The following is a 19,197-nucleotide window of genomic DNA, read 5'->3' as shown; positions in this document are numbered from 1 at the left end:
AAACAATCTACACAGTGCAAGATGATTGGCCACAGTGATATTGGACTGACAAGTCAGGAGTGATTTGAAGGCTTTGAAATGTCATGAAGGAAAAGATTCATTATTTGATGTTGGTTACAGGGAAGGCTACCTCATTTCTTCCCCTTTAAATACTAGGTTGATCATAGATAAGAGACATTATTATGGATTCCACCTGCTACTGTTATCTTAGTGGATATGTGGTCGTCAGTAGCAGAAGAGCCATTTGGGCGTAGGAGCACCTGGGTTTCCCTCTCCACCCAGGTTTGGCTGCTTGGCTGTCCTATTCTACAGACTTAAATGGCTCAGATCCAGTTCTTTAATCATAACTCCTTTCAACCTAGAAGAATCTACAAAACTTGGGACAATGACTTTGGGGACAAAATGGTTTGTAGGGAAAATGTCACTAATAATTTAAATGTGATTTTTTCATACTTGTTTTTAGAGTTAAAACATATGAACACAATCGATAAATTATAAGATCTGTAACAAATAAAGACACAGGACATGACAAATTTTCTGCATCTCAAGCACAGCAGGACCATCCAGCTGAAGAAAGCATCACCATTCTACATTTTTATTAAAAAATAAACAAATATTGATCCTAATCCTTTTTCAGATGCCTTATGAATGTTCGTGTTATCCTGGCGGGGCCACGCTCATCTTCTCTGTGTTCTTCCAATTTCTGTGTTGTAGATGGGCTGCTGAAGTGAGTACAGTCCTAATTCTAAAAATTTCTGCATTTTTTTTAAGGTTTCAAAAGTCCACTAGCAGAAGTCTCTTAGTTTTGGCATCCACCATCACAGAAGGCCACTTGTAAATACTAATAGCAATAGTCTTCAGAAAGGATGGCCCACCATCACTGTTTTAATTTAGGAATGGAAAGGTGACACCTTTATGGAGAGGTGCATGGAAGGTGTTCTGGAAAAAATGAATGCTCTCAAGCCTTTCACTTAGGACTGAGGCTGTGGGGCTAAAGGGGCTCTTCAAAGCCAGGCAGCTGACACCATAAGCCACGTGGAAATAGTAATCTGTGTGTCCCGTGGCCAAATGGTGAGTGCACGCTTTTGTGTGACAGACAGCCCTGCGGTTAGATGATCGTCAGGGAGAGGTCCAGGGTGTGGGGACCACTTCGAGTTACATTCCGTGAGAACATTAGACTGTCAAAGCTGAGGAAGGCCGTGATTGTCCATAGACACGGAGCCGGGGGGGGGAGGACTGAAACGAATGTGAGCACATGTCAGCATGAAATAGCTGCTGACACAAATTGAACATGTGCAATTTTTTAAAAAGGTGGTATTGAATATCAGGCCAAGAGCCACCCCCTCAGCATTTTAGGCCTCTTTCTTCTCTCCACTTTGGCTCTGTGTTGAGTCACTTCCATCGGGCAAAGTTCCATAGGATAAGCCGTTTGAATCCTGTTGTATTTTGTCCAATATTTGTTTCCCTGTGGAGATCATAATCATAAAAAATCTTTTGAGCTCTCAAAGAAGAATAAGTCTTAATGATTTCCCCTCAATCTAGGCCACATTTTATTGCTTTTTTTTTTTTTTTATACTATGTGGTCAACCTCTAAACACAGGAGATAAAAATCAAGAAGCCAAGGCCCATGGAACTCCAAGCTGCTTGGTGGGTGACACGCACTGTTGATGGGAGACAGCCGGTTCCCCCACCTGCAGGCTTGGCTGCATGGAAGTCAAGTTAGGTCAGTCTGGATATTCATGTGAAGTGCTCACTCATCTCCAAACCTGTCTCTCTAATGTTTTGTCTTCTTTTCCATGTTTAGTCTAATATGAGGGGTCATCAAAAAGTTCATGGAAAACAAACTTAAAAGATAACGCATACTCTCCATGAACTGTTTGAAGACTCCCTGTACCTGTAACAACACAGGAAAATAGCCAAGTGGCTTCTAATGCTGATACTGGTCTGAGGTCTGAGGCACTGTGAAATGGAAAGCAGAGTTAAATATAAGTAAACTGGGCTTCCACACAAGTCATCTGTAACACACACCTTTGTCATGAGCTCCAAGTCATGCATTGAATGTTTTTCGTTGACAAGATGGCCCAAATGGCAAACAGGGCACAGAATCCATTGGTTAGGGCTATACCTGCCCAGGCTAAGAGATGAGGCTTTCATGGTTTTTGGTTCAAAGGTATGATGCTATCGAAATGGCGGTGGAAGCAATGTGAACATCTCCACTTCTGACTGGATACCCCAAATCCCCAGCAAAGCTGGGGACTGCTGAGGGTAGGTGGGCGGGGAGGAGGAGGCGAGGACTCTGCAGGCGGCTTCCTCTGTTCTTGACTTGGCCTCTGTGGCCCATGTGCCTTGATGAGCTACTTCTCAGTGAGAAGCCCAATTTGCAGTGAGTAAGCTAGGGCACAGGGAAGGAGCCACTCATGTTTTGGTGACTGATAAATGTCACCATTGGCACCACAGTGCACAAGCCACCTCAGTCATCCCCAGGAGTTCTGTCCCTTAGCTGTTCTATCAGAGGCTCCCCAAGGGGCAGGGATCTGCTGTTGGGAGCCAATCCCACCACCTTCCCTATCCTCTTCCAGTTTAAGGAATCTCCAAAAGGAAATCCCCCAAACCAAGGCAGCAGTCAGTTCTTTTATATCCCCAGTGTTCTGTGTAACATGAGTATTTAATAAGTTATCATCTACACTTAAAGAATCACCTTTGGTTTTATCATTAAATACACAGTTTTGAGGGTAAGAATTGTTTTATGGTAGCCTAACACCCAGAGAATCCCAGCAATTACTAATTTATAAGGATACAATTCTCTACTGTGAATGAAGGATATGTAATTTTACCAGGAATATTTCCAATGTCAATATAAGACTGTTGCAGATGTTCCTTTTCTCGATTTCTTGTGACCAAAAACACGCCAAGGAATGACAGAAAACACCTGTAAGAAAAATATTAATAAAGAGCAAGAACACTGAGACAGCTCATGGTGTCAAATAACGGAGCTCCTTACTCTACATGCTGGCATAAATTCCATCGGTTTTGTTCATCCTGTTTCTCATGGTAAGCTGCCTAGAACTTGTCTTAATTGCTGCAGCCAATAATATTTGTACCCAGAGCCACGACTTGGGCAACATCCAATAAGTCTCTGCCCCAGGTTTTTACCATCTGGAGGCTAATTCAGGCTCTAACCCCTTTGGGTAGACACTAGGTCTCATTTTCTATCCATGCATGCCCAGACCCATTACTGGCTGGCAACATGAGTGAAAAAATAATTTATTCTTTAATTTTCTAAGAAATCTCTCTGTCCTTGGCCATAGGAGCAGTCATAGTTTCCAGACCCCAGAAATTTGGCCTCACCCAAATGTCTTATGAAATTGACTTTTCAAGATAGATGGTTTCCTATGCTGAAAATAATCTGGGCTCAAGTTTGCATAACAATGGCCATGCTGGATACCAGCTCAAGGAGGAGCCAAGCACTATGGGAGTGCCAGTTGGAGCCAAGGGACTCCTCCATACCTCAGTGATACACTGTTAACGTTCTGGCCTCTGCTTCCTGGCAGTGCAGATAATGATGTCCACCAACTCCCCAGGGAGGGTTCAGGCTGGGCACAATGACACAAGAAAGGGATCTGCCCCAGTCCCGGCCTTTTATTCTGGGTGCCCATAGGGCATCTGTGGTTTCCTAACTGAGATCTAAAACAGGGGATCCCAAGAACATGGTGGTTTTGATACAGTACAAAAATGCCATGAAGTACTACAAGGGTCAGTGGATTTCTCTTGACTCTGGATAGAACTGAAAGCCTCCAGTGTCTCAGAACCCTCAGGAGGGCACCCAGATCAAAAGCAAAGCCACTGAGGCCCGAGGGGGGCACGCTGAGCAATATGTCTCCTATATTACTTTCCAATTATCTATACCTCAGGTACAATGCCAAAAATCCTATATAGAAGTAATAGAATCTCACATACCTTACCTCTGAGACATTTACTTACCCAAAAAGATATATAAATACAGTGAGAAAAGCAGCACCAAAGAATTCCTGATAAAATATGATACCTATATAGAAATAGAGGACAATTTCAGACTAAGAGTATTTACAATAACTACATACTATTTTAAAAATTGTTAAGACACCACTTTTTATAAATAGTTATTCTTTTCTTTTTCTTTTTTTTTTTTTTGACAGGCAGAGTGGACAGTGAGAGAGAGAGAGACAGAGAGAAAAGTCTTCCTTTACCGTTGGTTCACCCTGCAATGGCTGCTGCGGCCGGTGCGCTGCGGCCGGCGCACCGCACTGATCCGAAGGCAGGAACCAGGTACTTATCCTGGTCTCCCATGGGGTGTAGGGCCCGAGCACTTGGGCCATCCTCCACTGCACTCCTAGGCCACAGCAGAGGGCTGGACTGGAAGAGGAGCAACCAGGACAGAATCCGGTGCCCCAACCGGGACTAGAACCTGGGGTGCCGGTGCTGCAGGTAGAGGATTAGCCTATTGAGCCGCGGCACCAGCCTCTAAATAGTTATTCTTAAAATACACATTCAGTAGTTTAATTTTTAAAATTTATTTGCTATATTTACATTTCAAACTATTCTAGAAAGAATATAACTTGTAGACTTTATATAATGTGATTATCATTATTATAAACGTAATTGACATAACTTTTAAAATAAAGCTTTATTTATTCATTTGAAGATCAGTTACAAAGAGAGAGAGAAAGACACAGAGAGATCTATCTGCTGGTTCACTCCACAAGTGGCTACAACAGCCGGAGCTGGGCTAGGCCGGAAGCCAGGAGCCAGGAGCTTCATCTAGGTCTCCCATGTGGATGCAGGGGCCCAAGCACTTTAGCCATCATCTGCTGCCTCCCAGATGCAGAACAGCAGGAAGCTGCATTGGACATGAAGGAGCCAGGACTGGTACCAGGCACTCTGGGATGGGATGTGGGCACTCCAAGCAGCAATCTAACTGTGCCAAATGCTCTCCTCTAATCTAAAATTTCTGATGGCGGCAGAGAGAGAGATGCGCCAAGAAGCTTCACTTCATCTCACAGTCCGGTGACATCAGATGAACTGACGTCGCTCCCAGGAAGTCCCGTCTCCCTGGCTCAGCAATTCCTCCATGTGCTAAGTGTTAGGAAGGCCTTCTAGTCGCAGGAGTCGCATTCTTTACACTTCTTTATTCGCATTAACCACAAGGCTGTATGCCATGCCTAGAGCTCTTTTTTTGTCTTATTTTTCCTTTTCTAATTATTCTAGGACACATCAGTGTGCAATTTTCTTCTCACTTTTTTTTTAGCAAGTAAAAAATGCTAAAGAATTTGATGTATTGGGATATAATATTTTTATTTAAATATGAGGATCAATTTTGCCCACTAGGGTCAGCGCTGTGGCATAGATAGTTAAGCATAGATGCCTACAGTGCTGCCATTCCATATGGGCGCTGGTTTGAGTCCCGGATGCCCCACTTCTGATCCAGCTCCCTGTTGATATGCCTGGGAAAGCAGCAGAAGGTAGCCCAAGTCCTTGGACCCCTGCACCCATGTGGGAGACCTGGAAAAAGCTCCTGGCTTCAGCCTGGTCCAGCCTGGTCCAGCCTTGACTGTTGTGGCCATCTGGGGAGTGAACCAGCAGATGGAAGATCTGCTCTCTCTCCTTTCTCTGTACCTCTGTCTTTCAAATAAATAAATAAATATTTAAAAAAATAAAAAAATTGCCCACTGGCAGTCATATTTTGTCATAAAATAAAAAATGATGTGCTAATTAGGAAACAGATAATTCCTACTTACCTCCAAATTATATAAACTTTGCATTGAGAAATGAAACCCAAAGACAAGAAGGTGATAAACATATTAAATAAGCAATGAACTAGGGAATAACAATACCAAGCTCAATCTGTCATATTTTTGGTTTGGACCAAGTTTTAAAAAGTTCATTAATTAATTAGTTTAATTTGAAAGGGAGAGAGAGAGAAACAAACAGATACAGAGTCTATCCTCTGGTTTTCTCCCCAAAGGCCTGCAACCTTCAATTCCAAAGCTGGGAGCTGGGGACCTGGGAACTCAATTCAGCTCTTCCGTGGGTGGCAGGAACCCAGCTGAACCATCACTGCTGCCTCCCAGGATCTGCATTGCAGGGAGCTGGGATCAGGAGCCGGAGTGGGAGCCAGAGCCGGAGCCGGGGAATCAAACCCAGGTCCTCTGATGTGGGAGACAGGGTCTCAACTACTAGGTCAGTCACTCCCCCTAGACCAAGCTCCAGATGCATAGCTTTTGTTTTAACAGTATTGTGTCTGTCATATAAAAAACTTGTTCATAAAAACAAAAGAATTATAATAGTGGAAAAAGAGAGGCCTGAACAGTGAAGGGAGCAGTTTCTGTCCTTGTGTGTCAGACCTGTCCTGGGACACTGAACTCGGTTTCATACCCCAGCCTCTGAACAAGCCACAGAGGGGCACGCCAGCAAGAGTTCACGGAGCTGGGATGCCTGGCCCAGAGACCAGACTCAAGAGGACCTGTCCGTCGCTTTGGTTATCTGATGGGCTGGCCAGGGGAAGACTCCAGAAGGCAGAACTGAGTCGCGTACCTTGAATTTACAAGGAAGCTAATTTCAGCCCCAAGATAAGGAGGCAGTTTCCAACAATGAGGCCTCGCCAGACAGCAGGACTATTTCCTATCCAACACGGGACTGAACAGTTTTGGGGGGACACTCACAGACGGCAGAGCGACCTGTGCACGAGGACAGACGTGGCGGGTGGAGGCCAGGGGGCTGTGGGCTGCACAGCTCCTATGACCCAAAGACTCCTCGATGCTCTCACTACTCTGAGAAACTTCAATCACGCTTGTGGCCGGGGGTGGAATCCTGGGATGTCCAGAGACCCAGAACTCACCTGCAATAATGGCACTAGTTGTAAAGAAAATATGGTTAACTGGCACCACCGTCGTCGTATTGTAGAGTTTCGTGGCTTGGTTCAGGAACCTAGGGCAGAAGGCACTTACTGAAGCTTTAAGAGATGTTCAGCAACAAGTTAACAATAACTTCAAGAAATGCGTGTTCTTTAGCTCCAACTACAAAGCGAAAGGAAGTGCAGCGAGAGGGCATTTCCAATCAGCAGTCATAGCTTATATGCATCTGATGTATGAGATCAGATGTCAGGTTTTATGGTCTGTTTAAACCAACAACAGTAACAATGAAAAGCAATTAATCATATTCCGAGGCCACAGAAGTTTGACTTGGAAGCGGTTCAAGCTGCTGGACCAGTATCACACTGGGGCTGATTCATTAGAATGGACCCTAGAATCTGTTAAATATCATATCTGGGGAATAGTATAGCTATCCATTGACATGCCACGTGCCAAGAAAGAAGATGGAGAAGTAAAGGAATGTTTAATGTTTCAAAACCAGCGCTCAGTGCTCCAGCTGCAGAGCACATGTGGGAGCCGGGCTTCTTGCTCCGGCCACCACGCGGAATGCAGGTTCCCACAAGTGTGCTGGTCTGCCCCGCCAGGGACTAGCCTGGTTGCTAAAGCAGCAAACTGCACCTTTATCCCCTGGGCGCTCTGAAAAAGCACTGAAGCTTAGGTCCCACTCTAGAGCAAGTGACAGCAAAAATCTTAGTGGGTAGAGTCCAGGGTGGAAGCAAGGGGGATACAGACTACACAGTTCCTTATAAACCTAACAAGGTGTGCATGTATGTTGGTGTATGTACACACATATGCAGGAATACACATGGGCATGTCAATATGTGCACACACACATACACATACAAACAAATGTCTGCAGGTGACTGCAATGGGCACCCGGGTCTGGGAACCCCAGTTTTACCGTGTTGACGGGTGCAGGGACTGAAACAATACCGTCTGCTTTTTAAATCCATAAAGCATGGCGTAACTACGCTAAGCCCCTCAGGAAATAGCAGTCCCAACTAATTCAAAGAAAGGGAGAAGAAACAAAATAGCAAGATCCAAATATGAGAAACACAGTCAGTCATCTAAGGAAGTGACAAACGGTGACAAAACACTGGGTTTCTGCAAACTCTCCACAGACCTTGCCATAGTGTCTCTGCCCAGACCACAACAACTAGACTAGACTCCAGCACCCCCAGAATGAAGATCTCGTGTTCCGAGTTCCAGCTCTGACTTCCTGACTGGCACTGGCCCCGTGCCTGGTGTTCTGGGGGTGAACAGATAACTTCCTGGCCACTCCAGAGAGTTTAGCAGGCAAAGGTACAATCACGAGGTGAGATGCAGCGGACATGATCAGAGCAGATGGAGGTGGGGGCGGGGAGAAGAACGGAAACTCAAAATGTTCCATGTCACCACGATGGGGCCCCAAGAGAACACAAACCAAGCCCCCTACAATCCCACTGGTACAGAGCCAATTCTGGCCAGAGATGCAAAGTTCTGGGGAAAGGATTTCCCTCCCGGCCAGGCGTCTGGTTTCGCCCCTCTCCGGGCGACTCGTGAGCATGAGCTAAGAAGCGAAGGTGAAGGGTTCATGCATCTCCTATATTTAGAATGAAGCCCTGGATGTGGACCCGCCCCTTTGATTTATTGCTAATGACAACCTGTGTACGAGGGATATTAATTACAAGCAGAAGAGCATCAGGAAAGCATCAAAGTGCACTTAGCTGGATTACGGCCGCACTTTAGAACTCAGAAGACATGAAGGCAATGCCGAGTAAAAACTTATTATTGGATGCGAAAGACAAAGCAAGGCATGCTGGCTGCGGAGAAGCTGGAGGCCCCTTGCTCTTAGAAATCAGTTGTAGCTCATTTTAATTATCATCTGAAATCAATAAGGATTAATGCTCAGAGAAGCACAGGAATGTTGAGAGATTAGCGAGTATGTAGAAGCTGACTTACTTGACTTGGAAAACACAAGATGCTATCATGATGATGAACATGATATAGAAGATGGGATAAGTTAGCTGCATTTTATCCGTCATAGAGAAAGTGATCATGCCCGAGACAGCTTTTACTGAAATAACAGTCAATGAGGCTGAAAAAGAAAACAAACACCACAAATAAAGCACATGTTTGGGACAGAATTACAAATAAATATCTTAGGTTTACGTGGGAGAGTAGCAAACACGCCAACCATGCTTTAAGAAGGAAAACTCTTGTAAGAGGTACAGGCTACGACTCTAGCCATGCAGTAGCTCTGTGTTACATTTGCTGAAATTAGCTAAAGAGCTGCTGGGTGACTGGGTGCTTTTAATCATTGGAGTCAAATGTTTTTTTTATTTTTATTTTTTTTTAGATTTTTAAAATTTATTAGGTTAATTACAGACAGTGAGAGGGAGAGATGAGAGAAAGGTCTTTCTTCTGTTGGTTCACCCCTCAAATGGCCACTACGGCTGGTGCTGCGCTGATCCGAAGCCAGGAGCCAGGTGCTTCTCCTGGTTTCCCATGTGGGTGCAGGGCCCCACTCTACTGTGATAAATCCAGAGATAAGAGGATTGGAAAGGGAAAAGCAGCTGACAGCCTGAGTGTCCTGGTAGAGCTAGGGCCACGTGTGTGTGAACCATTTAGGAGAGGGACATTGTTGTTGATCAAGACAATAATGGACGCCGGCACCGCGGCTCACTAGGCTAATCCTCCACCTTGCGGCGCCAGTACACCGGGTTCTAGTCCGGGTCGGGGCACCGGATTCTGTCCCGGTTGCCCCTCTTCCAGGCCAGCTCTCTGCTATGGCCCGGGAAGGCAGTGGAGGATGGCCCAAGTGCTTGGGCCCTGCACCCCATGGGAGACCAGGAGAAGCACCTGGCTCCTGCCTTCGGATCAGTGCAGTGCGCCGGCCGCAGCGCGCTACCGCGGCGGCCATTGGAGGGTGAACCAACGGCAAAGGAGGACCTTTCTCTCTGTCTCTCTCTCTCTCACTATCCACTCTGCCTGTCAAAAAAAAAAAAAAAAAAAAAAAAAAAAAAAAAAAAAAAAGACAATAACGGGAAGCAGGACCCCGGCTGAGAATTCATTTCTCAACGTCAACCATACATCTAAGATTTACAGGATATGTATTCATTTTCTATGGTACAGAGGAAATCCATCCCTTATGAGAAAAAACATTTCGTGGCTTCCAAATAGCAATTAAGAAAAAGTGACTTAATAAGGTTGCACGGGTAGGAAGGCACTGAGCACTCTCTGGCAGCACTGTGCTTCTGCAGGATGAAGATAATGCTTTCTTTCCGGCCCAGGTGCCCTGAAGTTACTGTAGCAAATAATTACATAACTTAGCTGAAACTCTCAGGAAGTTTGAAGGTAATTTTTACATGAAACCAACTAACTGTACGTCACAGGCAATGTGAAGGAGAAATACTCCCTTTGTTGCTGCTGAGTTACCTGGTCACAATATATCTGAGCTTTGTTCTTTCAGCTTTGGAAAAGCTATTATCTCTCTCTCTATATATGTGTGTGTTTATAAAGAATATGTTTAAAATAGCAGGTGAGGGCCAACCAAGTAGAGCCCTCCATGATTTCCTTTTCCAAAAAATGGAGAATATTACTTTAACTTGAAGGGTATCAGGGCACACTTCCAAATTAGGCATTTTCTTTCGGTTAAATTTCATAGTTAACAGGGGAGGCCAGGTGAGAAATTCTGAAAACAATCTGAAAAAGCTCAACTGGGACAGAGAAGCCCATTGTGAGCAGGCTCTTCTTCATCCTAAAATGTCTTTTGATGCCATCCTTTTACATTTTCCAACAATAGCCGTCTCTGATCTGGGAATTTAAAATATCCGTAGAGATGATCTGTGTACCGCTTGATGGTTTAAATTTGAGCTCAGCTCTTTAGGGACCCTGATTTCCTCCTAAAACACTTTGCTGAAATTAGAGCACAGTGTGGTTACGGCCTTGTGGTCTGAACTGCCGAGTTTCCCAAAGGGATAATGAACGGAGAGGGAACTGAACACACTGCTCCATTAGCCTCTGAACGTCAGGGCTGCAAAGGACTTGAAAGGTCATCTAACTGAGCCACCACCCGATTTTAAATTATACGTAAACAAAAAGCAAAAACAAAACCAGAATGTTTCACTAAGCTGCTAAACAAACTATCAGCTTCTCTAGTTAATCATTATATTTTCAAAGCATGTATAATCACCGACTGATTAATCACTATTTACTGTCACTCTGCAAGTTATTTCTAGGCTGGTATTGAGTACACGTAAGCTTTGTGAGTGTGTGTGTGAGAGAGAGAGTCTGGTAAGTGGAAATACAAAGATGTAATGCAGGAGCATTTTAATGTGTGTACATAAAAGTAGAAAACACTTAAGTATGCACAGAAAAAGGAGCTAGAAGAATCTACATTTAGATACTGTCAGTAGGTATCTCCAGTACTGGAAATATGAATAAAGTTTATGTTCATTTTTTAAAACATCCATAAAATATATGCTCATTTAAAATTTTGGGGAAAATTCTAAGAAATCTGGAAAGAAAAATTGAAAACACCTGTAATCTCAACATTCATCCCCAGACCACTTTTAACATTTGGGCACATTGTTATTTTTCTGTCTGTAAGTATGGCTATGTGCAAATCACAACATGTGAGTCATATGGTACACACCATATGTTACTGAGGAACCTGTTTTCCATTGCTACTCAGTGTTTTCCAGGTCATTAAGTATCATTCAAATCAATATTTTTATTGGCTGTAAAAAAATGTATGAATGTCTAATTTATGTTAGTAACTTCCTGCTGTTGGGGTATTTGGTTTGCATTCTTTTTTTTTTTTTTAACTACTAAAAATGAGGCTTAGGTGAATATTCTTGAGTGTCGCTCTGTGTGTCTGTGTATATCGCTCTTCCTCTTTCTTCAGAAAAACCTCCTGAATGGGCATTAGTGCGTCAGCAGCCACTGTGAAGGCTTCTGGGCAACACCAGCAAACTCTCCCAGGGAGGGTCGGGCACGCTGGCCTGCAGTGCGCAGTGACATGGGTTCTAGATGGTTCTTTCTATCCTTCTCCATTTGCTTACCTCTCGACAAGGAACATATTACCATCCTCAGGGAACACCATCTCCCCCATGTCTGACCGTGTTCTGAAATTTGGCCCTCTCAGTTTATTCTTAGTTCTCTGTCCTGTTCCAAGAACTTTTTCCTAGATTGCTGGATCCTCCATCGCTGTCTCCGGATTAGAGCCATAAATATTCATGTTGAAATTTTGCTTCGGAAGCCAGGGTGTGGGGAGGATAGAGAGGGACTTCCTGGCTTCCCCAGCTTGCTCATCACCCGACAGAACCCCACTAAGATGCTCTGGATTTAAGAAACGAGATCACGATTTTCTATTATTAACTATATTCACGTGTTATGCAACAGAACAAAACAAAAACACTTGGTGTAGTCCCCTGTCTGAGATTTGGTAGACGTTTTTAAATTGCTAAGAAACTAAAATTTCAAACGTTCTTACCACAAAAAATATTAAGTGGTTGAGGTGATGGCTATGTTAACTAGCTGGATTTGGTTTATTCCACACGTCGTTTTATAAGTCAGAACAGCACTTTGTACGCATAGATTTATACGATTATGGACGGTCAACATAGTCAAAAACTATGTATATATATTTTTATACACATACGTACACATATAAAAAGAAAGGAGACCACGGCCACAGCAAAGGGAGGTAATTCTTTCTTCCTGATTATTATCATTTCCTTACCTTCCTTTTTAGCTCATTTTTTAATCCATCATATAAATATATTGTAACAGCAATAAAGAAAAAGAACTCACCTCTGCTCTTCCACTGATTTCCAGTTTTTGCTTCAAGTGTGTTTTTAATCACAAGGGTGTGTGCTACTCTTTCCATTTTATGTAACACTACGAATATTTTTCAATATTTAGTAGCAAAATTAGTTCATAGACTTCTTCATTCGTGCTATCTTTCTCAGATTTGGGACTGGTATTATTTGTTTAGTTTTTTTTTTTTTTTGAAGACTTATTTATTTATTTGAAAGTCAGAGTTACACAGAGAGGAGAGGCAGAGAGAGAGGTCCTCCATTCAATGGTTCACTCCCCAGTTGGCCGCAAAGGCCAGAACTGAGCTGATCCAAAGCCAGGAGCCAGGAACTTCTTCACGTGGGTGCAGGGGCCCAAGGACTTGGGCCATCCTCTACTGCTGTCCCAGGCCATAGCAGAGAGCTGGATTGGAAGTGGAGCATCCGGCACTAGAACCGGCGCCCATATGGGATTTCGGTGCTTCAGGCCAGGGCGTTAACCCTCTGTGCCATAGCGCTGGCCCCTGGGACTGGTATTATCTGATTGTGCTAAAGAAGCTTCCTTCTATATCTTTAGAGCCTCCCAACATCATAAGAACTCTGCCATTGTTCCTTGAAGGTCTGAAGACCCTGGTTCTTTTTCATAGTGTAACTTGTTAACAATGTCTTCATTTCCTTCACAGTTACTTTCTTTTCAGAAATAAGCAATTTATTGATTAATGAGGGGTCTTCAACAAGTTCATGGAAAATAATATCATGAAAAAAAACTACACAAGGATTTCAGAATTTTTTGCACCAAAATAAAACTCTTAATTTCACTTTCTACACACTTTTTGAAGTCCCCTGGGATGTATATGTACACGTGTATTGACACACACATTTAGAATCTACATATCTATCCATGTTTTATTTCTATTTTGGGATATTGAATGTTTTTCTAATGGAGGATTTATTTTATTGGTTTTTTTTAAAATAACTAATTCTTGGGTTTATTTATCATTCATTGCTTTCCCATTATTTTGTTAATTTTTTGCCTCAATAAATTGCTCATTTCTGCTTTCTTTACCTTTATTCCTTCTTGAATTGAGCACTTAATTTCCTTTAAAAGCAGCATTACTCACAAGCTATAGGTTTTAACACTAAGTGTTTTCATAATAATTTCAAAAATATATACTATAATGAAACTTTGCTTTCCACCTTGTCCAGCTGCAGGTTAGGAAGAAGGTGAACATTTTCAGGTGGTAGGTTTTACTGATGTCTTTCTGCTATTATTTTCTCTTTTTTACATCACTCTGTGATCCCAGAATGTGGCCTGTACTATTACAGCTCCCTGGAATTTATCAAGGATTTCTTTGAGGCTAATTATATAGTCAGCAACCTTAAATGTTACCCAGGCACAAGAGAGAGTCCAATATTAATGCTACCAGACCAAATTAAGTTATGTAGATATTCTATCTTAACATGTCTTTATGTTTATGTACCTTCCATGAGCCCAGAGAAGTCTCCTAATCCCTTTATATTTCTGTTAATGCAATTTTGTATTTTCTGCAGATCTCCATAGCATATTAAATATGACATTTTTGTGGGCTAGACACTTTTTATCAAGATAAAATTGCCGTTTTAAAATTATTTTATGTCTTGATTTTTAGCTTAGTAACATCATGATTCTCTGATTTCTTCTACTTTAGAACTGAGTTACCTTGTTTTAATTGAAATTGATATATGAAGGCACATCAAAATGTTTGTGAAAAAATGGAATTAAAAGTATATGTTGGTGCCAAAAAATGTGAAATCTGTGCACAGCTTTTTTATATTACAGACTTTCTATGTATTATGAAAAAGAAATCCTGCACCAAAAAGTTTTTGCACCAAAATAAACTGATACTTTTAATTTCATTTTCACAAAATTGTTGAAGTACTCTCATTTATGGTCCAAACATTTCACAACCAGCAGGAGCCAATCAGAAAGGCTGCTGGCCCTGGAGCCACAGGAAAAGGATCCAGTGGCTCCCTGCATTAATGCTTAGTAGCTCATCCTGGCAGGGCTGGGGGTTAGGAGGAAGCGGCACCCAGCAGCCTGGGTGGCAGCTATTTCAATCACTCCCCTGCATCTCTACCAGTGCAAAAGTACTGAATACAATTTGAGAATCTTTTTCAGAATCAACCTGAGACTTTCTCTCATGTCCATTTTTTAGTAGGTAAACTCATCCCATTTATCTTTATGTTCAAAGCTGGTGTGGATGCTCCTAATTTTGCCATCTTATGTTTCTATCTAAACTGTCATTATATTTAATATTCTCCTGGATAGTGCACATTCTCTGCCTTAGCTGTTTGCTTTGGTTCTATGTGATTGTTTGAAAAGAAACAAGTATAAAGTCTCCTTTCCGATCTCTTCAGCGACAGCAGCCCTGAACACGGTGGCGAGCCCATTTGTTTCCCGTAAGCCGCAATCACAAACACAAATCCCTCACGCAAAGGACAGAGGGAGCTGACGAGAACGAGAAATGAAGAGTCCGGTCCCTCACGGATGTGATGCAGTACAACCTACCAGACCACAGACAACAACACAAGGTATATAGGACATCTTATTGGGAAAGAAGAGGCGAAGGAAGAATGCAAATAAAATTCCAGAAAGGGAGTTTCCCAATGACTAGTCAGATCTCCTGGTGTTGGTCTCTCTTCAGGTGTTTGAGTGCGTGGGGAGGAGAGAGAGGAAAGAGGCTGCGTTAATATATACACAGGGGCTTACCCAGCATCAGTTCTCAAATCTGACCAGGAGCTCTGGGGGGTGGGGGTGGGGGGAGTGGAAATGGAAATGGACAGGGAAACAATGAACGAAAGAAATGTGGTATTCAGGAAAATCATCCTGCTTACCTTTATGTTTCTTATTAACTGTATTTTCTTTTTTTTTTTTTTAAATGTAAACAGGATAGGTCTTGCTAACTAATTCCTGGCACAAAAGTTTCAATTGGGTTCATTAGTTTATTCCTCCTTTAATAGTTTTCAATTATCATCATCCCTTGGCATCTGTAGGGGACTGGCTCCAGGACTCTCAGCCCGCCCCACAGATACCAAAATCTGTCAATGCTCAAGTCCCTTATATAAAATGGCATGGCAGCTGCATGTAACTCAGTCATATCCTCCCATATAATCTAGAGTACTTAGAATGCCTAATACTGTAAACTATTTAGGGAATAATGACAAGGGAAAAAAGTCTATACACACTCAGTTGAGATCCATTTTTTTCTTTTGGGCTGAATACCTTTGACCTGTGGTTGGCTGAATTCTCTAGTTTGGAACCCTAGGATACAAAGGGCAACTGTGTTTAAAGTGTAATTTATATAATTCAGACTCGGTTTCTACCCATCCAGCAGAGGTGAAAACGAGGACCAGGACGCCCGGGATTTTCCTCCAGGTCTTGTTGATGACCTAGCACCGCCAGGGATCAGGAACCAAAGCACGCTCTCACCTAGGAGTGCCACCAGAGCCAGCAGAATCACCATGTGCTTCATTCCTCTTCTTTTATGGAAATACAGGAGGATGCAGAAAAGTAGTATTTCTAAAATCTAGACGTGAAAAGGATGAGAAAGGGTAAGTTACTCTACACAAAGCTTCCCTTGCTGATTTTGCAACGGCTCTCCCACAGGAGTCATGGGGACGACACAAGCAGCCACGGTCACCCAGAGCCACCAGGGACACCCGGACAGAGCCCAAAGGCTTCACTTCCCTGCCAACTCTGGGCTCACTCATCCATAGGTCTACCAGATGTTTCCCTGTCCGTGTTTAATGGACACTCCACACTAATCTGGGCAGCACTGAACTTTCCGACCCCAAATTGTGCCTCAGATTCCCAAAATGTCTTCCCAAATGGGTCCTCAGGCCCCTCAGTTCATGCCAGCATCAAAATTCCTCCCTGGCCCAAACCAGAAACTCCTCCCCGAGCCTGGCTCCCTGTCCTCCTCTCTCTGCACTACTGCGATAAGCTTCCAGTTCGTCTCCAATGGTACCCTTGCCTTTCAACAAACCAGCTGTTCAGGAACACAGGGATCCCTTAGAAGTACAAGTTGCATCATGAAATATCCCATATATGTTTAAGGTATCTTCAGTAACACGACGAGTACTCTACCCAACTGCAGGAACACAACCCAGCATGGCCTTCGAAATCTCTCACTGTATTCTCCTCCTCGGCCTCTCCCAGGAACCCTACGCTGAAGCGGGAGCCCACCATTCACTTCTACACTCACGTCTCGATGTGTCCCCAAGCTGCACCCGAATCCTTTGTGCACCTTCGGACCTTACAGAAGCGGAATCACGCTTGCTTGCTTTCTTCCACTCTGAATTATGTTTAGGAGATTCATCCGGGATGACACATGTGGTAAAAATATAGATTAGATCCAGCCACTCCTTTGGATAATTTCCTAGTCCATTTAGGATAAAATCCAAATTTCCTCCTGGATTACAAAGCCACGGCTGACTTCTTGACTGCATTGCGTCCCACTTGCTCCTGGATGCGCTCGTTGGCCATGATGGCCTTTCCTTGTCCCTTTTTCTGTTCTTTGTAATGTTAGATTGCTCTTTCTGGGCTATTGCACTCACTGTTCACGGTGCTTGAACAGCTTTTTCATTGGTCTTTGTATAACCATTCCTGGTCACTCGGCTGGCAGCTCCTTGTCACGTCCTCTGAGAGGCCTTCCCTAACTACTCTGACCCGAAAAAGCCAACCTGGTCTTCCTGTCACAGCCCTGCTTCAGGTTCCCATATTGTATTTCTTGTTCATGTACCTCCGTGTTTCTTGTCTCTCTCCCCTACCAGAATAGGGACCTTGCCTGCTGTCTGTTACTCTGTCTCCCGCGTCTGGCACATAGCTGGTCACTCAGTATTTATGGAACCAATGAGTAAGTTATACCTAAAATTTATTATGAACGATTTGCCAAAAAGACCTAATATCTAATAAATTGAGTGTCCAACACATATTAGTTGACTGAAAGCCTGAAGTTTTCTCACCCCTTAAGAAAAGTCTAGTGTAATTTTAAGTTCTCAGTTTTATTTTTAGTATTTTTTGCAGCCCTGACCAAAAGCTGAACGTAAGCTATCATTAACACTCTTTCGATAAGAGATGGTGTCCCTGGACTGAAATCATCAAAGTGAATGTTTGTTTTTCTGACACAGACAAGTAAAAGCATCACCGGGAATTTTTTTCTTAAAAAAAAAAAAAACCTCTGGCATTTGGGACTCCCTTCGTTCCAGGAGTGCATGTGATTCGGGGAGCCCTTCAGTCTGCTTCAGTTCCAGATTCTGCTCGCCGATTGGCTTTCTCCTTTAATCCCTCTGTGGGCAGGGAAGCGGGAAGACCCTGCCGTCCCCATTTAGAAACCTTTCCATCTCGCCACAGAAGATTAAATCATTCTTCAGTCTGTTTTCCCCTGCTGGCAAATGAAACCGATTATTTTCACTTTTCTTTATAGGGCTTATTTTCCAGGACCTTAATTTAATTGACTCGATTACAAAAGCCATTAAAGTCCTATTCCCTTGCCTTCCCTAAAGCTGCCATCAGAACGCGGGGCGTCCTCCTCTCTGTCCCGCTCACCGCTGGGAACAGAAATGTGGGCTCTGCCTGGATGCCCCTCACCCCAGGTCTGCTGCTGCAGACGCTACACGGAGGCGCGAAGCTCTTCCCGCACTCACACACACAGTGTGCTGGCTGCGTCTACCGGCAAGCCCACTCTTCATTTGCAGGATGGGGGGGATGAAGGTAGCTGTTACCAGTTCGAAAACCCATGCAGGACTTTTTCTTCAAATGCCTTTCCGCAGCTTCCGAGAAATAAAACACGAGTTCTCATTATTCACGGCATGACTCCCGCGGCTCTGGGTTCTGTCTTGTGGCAGGAGGTCGCACAGCTCCCAGGAATAAAATAGTCAAGCCCTATGAATTTATGGTAATTCACTTTCTACTGCGTGGTTTTTTTTTTTTTTTTTTCTTTCTGGAAATAGCAGTGCATCTGCAGACAGTCCCAGGAGCTGCGATTTCCCCCGGCTGCTGGGCCCCGGGAGGATGCTGCCTTCCTGACTGCTGTCTCCAAGTTCAGAAATTTCAGTGGCGCTTCCTGCATGCCCAGTGCGGGCTGTGCTTGCTCTCGAGGGCTTTCCTGGAGCTAACTTACTGGCTCCTCACAACCGCTTTAGGAGCGAGGCACTATTAGAACATCTCCAGGTCTACAAGGGAGGAAACTGAGGCTCAGCAGGGTTCATGACACCGCCACACCCCCTCCCCGCACACACGCCCCAGCCCAGGGTCCACATCCTAAATCTCGAAAACCTGTGCCCACGTTACTTCACACGGCAGAGGGGCTCTGCAGCTGGGATGAAGATTACGGACCGTGAGACGGGGAGATTATCCCGGAAGATCCAAGTGGGCCCAAGAACGTTCCCAGCTGCGGTCAGAGAGTGTTGCAACGTGAGACAGACCCGGGCCAAGGAATGCTGGCGGCCCCCAGAAGCTGGAAGAGGCA

The 19,197-nt window shown here is 43.8% G+C and overlaps 1 protein-coding gene across 1 annotated transcript in view; it reads right to left on the bottom strand.

Annotated features, from left to right (window-relative positions):
• Positions 1 to 568: 568 nt before the first annotated feature.
• NIPAL2 (NIPA like domain containing 2) overlaps positions 569 to 19,197 on the bottom strand; it is a 96,965-nt gene continuing 78,336 nt past the window's right edge. The window contains exons 6-11 of the mRNA XM_062189493.1: positions 16,158 to 16,254; positions 8,850 to 8,985; positions 6,875 to 6,963; positions 3,982 to 4,045; positions 2,835 to 2,929; positions 569 to 1,465 (exon numbers count right to left, since the gene is read on the bottom strand). Of these exons, the coding sequence (XP_062045477.1) occupies positions 1,353 to 1,465; positions 2,835 to 2,929; positions 3,982 to 4,045; positions 6,875 to 6,963; positions 8,850 to 8,985; positions 16,158 to 16,254 (594 nt within the window). The 3' untranslated portion in view covers positions 569 to 1,352. The remainder of the gene's footprint in view (positions 1,466 to 2,834; positions 2,930 to 3,981; positions 4,046 to 6,874; positions 6,964 to 8,849; positions 8,986 to 16,157; positions 16,255 to 19,197) is intronic.

Source organism: Lepus europaeus, chromosome 4 (genome assembly GCF_033115175.1).
Source record: "Lepus europaeus isolate LE1 chromosome 4, mLepTim1.pri, whole genome shotgun sequence".
Taxonomy (NCBI): domain Eukaryota; kingdom Metazoa; phylum Chordata; class Mammalia; order Lagomorpha; family Leporidae; genus Lepus; species Lepus europaeus.
This window is presented reverse-complemented; position numbering and strand designations above follow the sequence as displayed.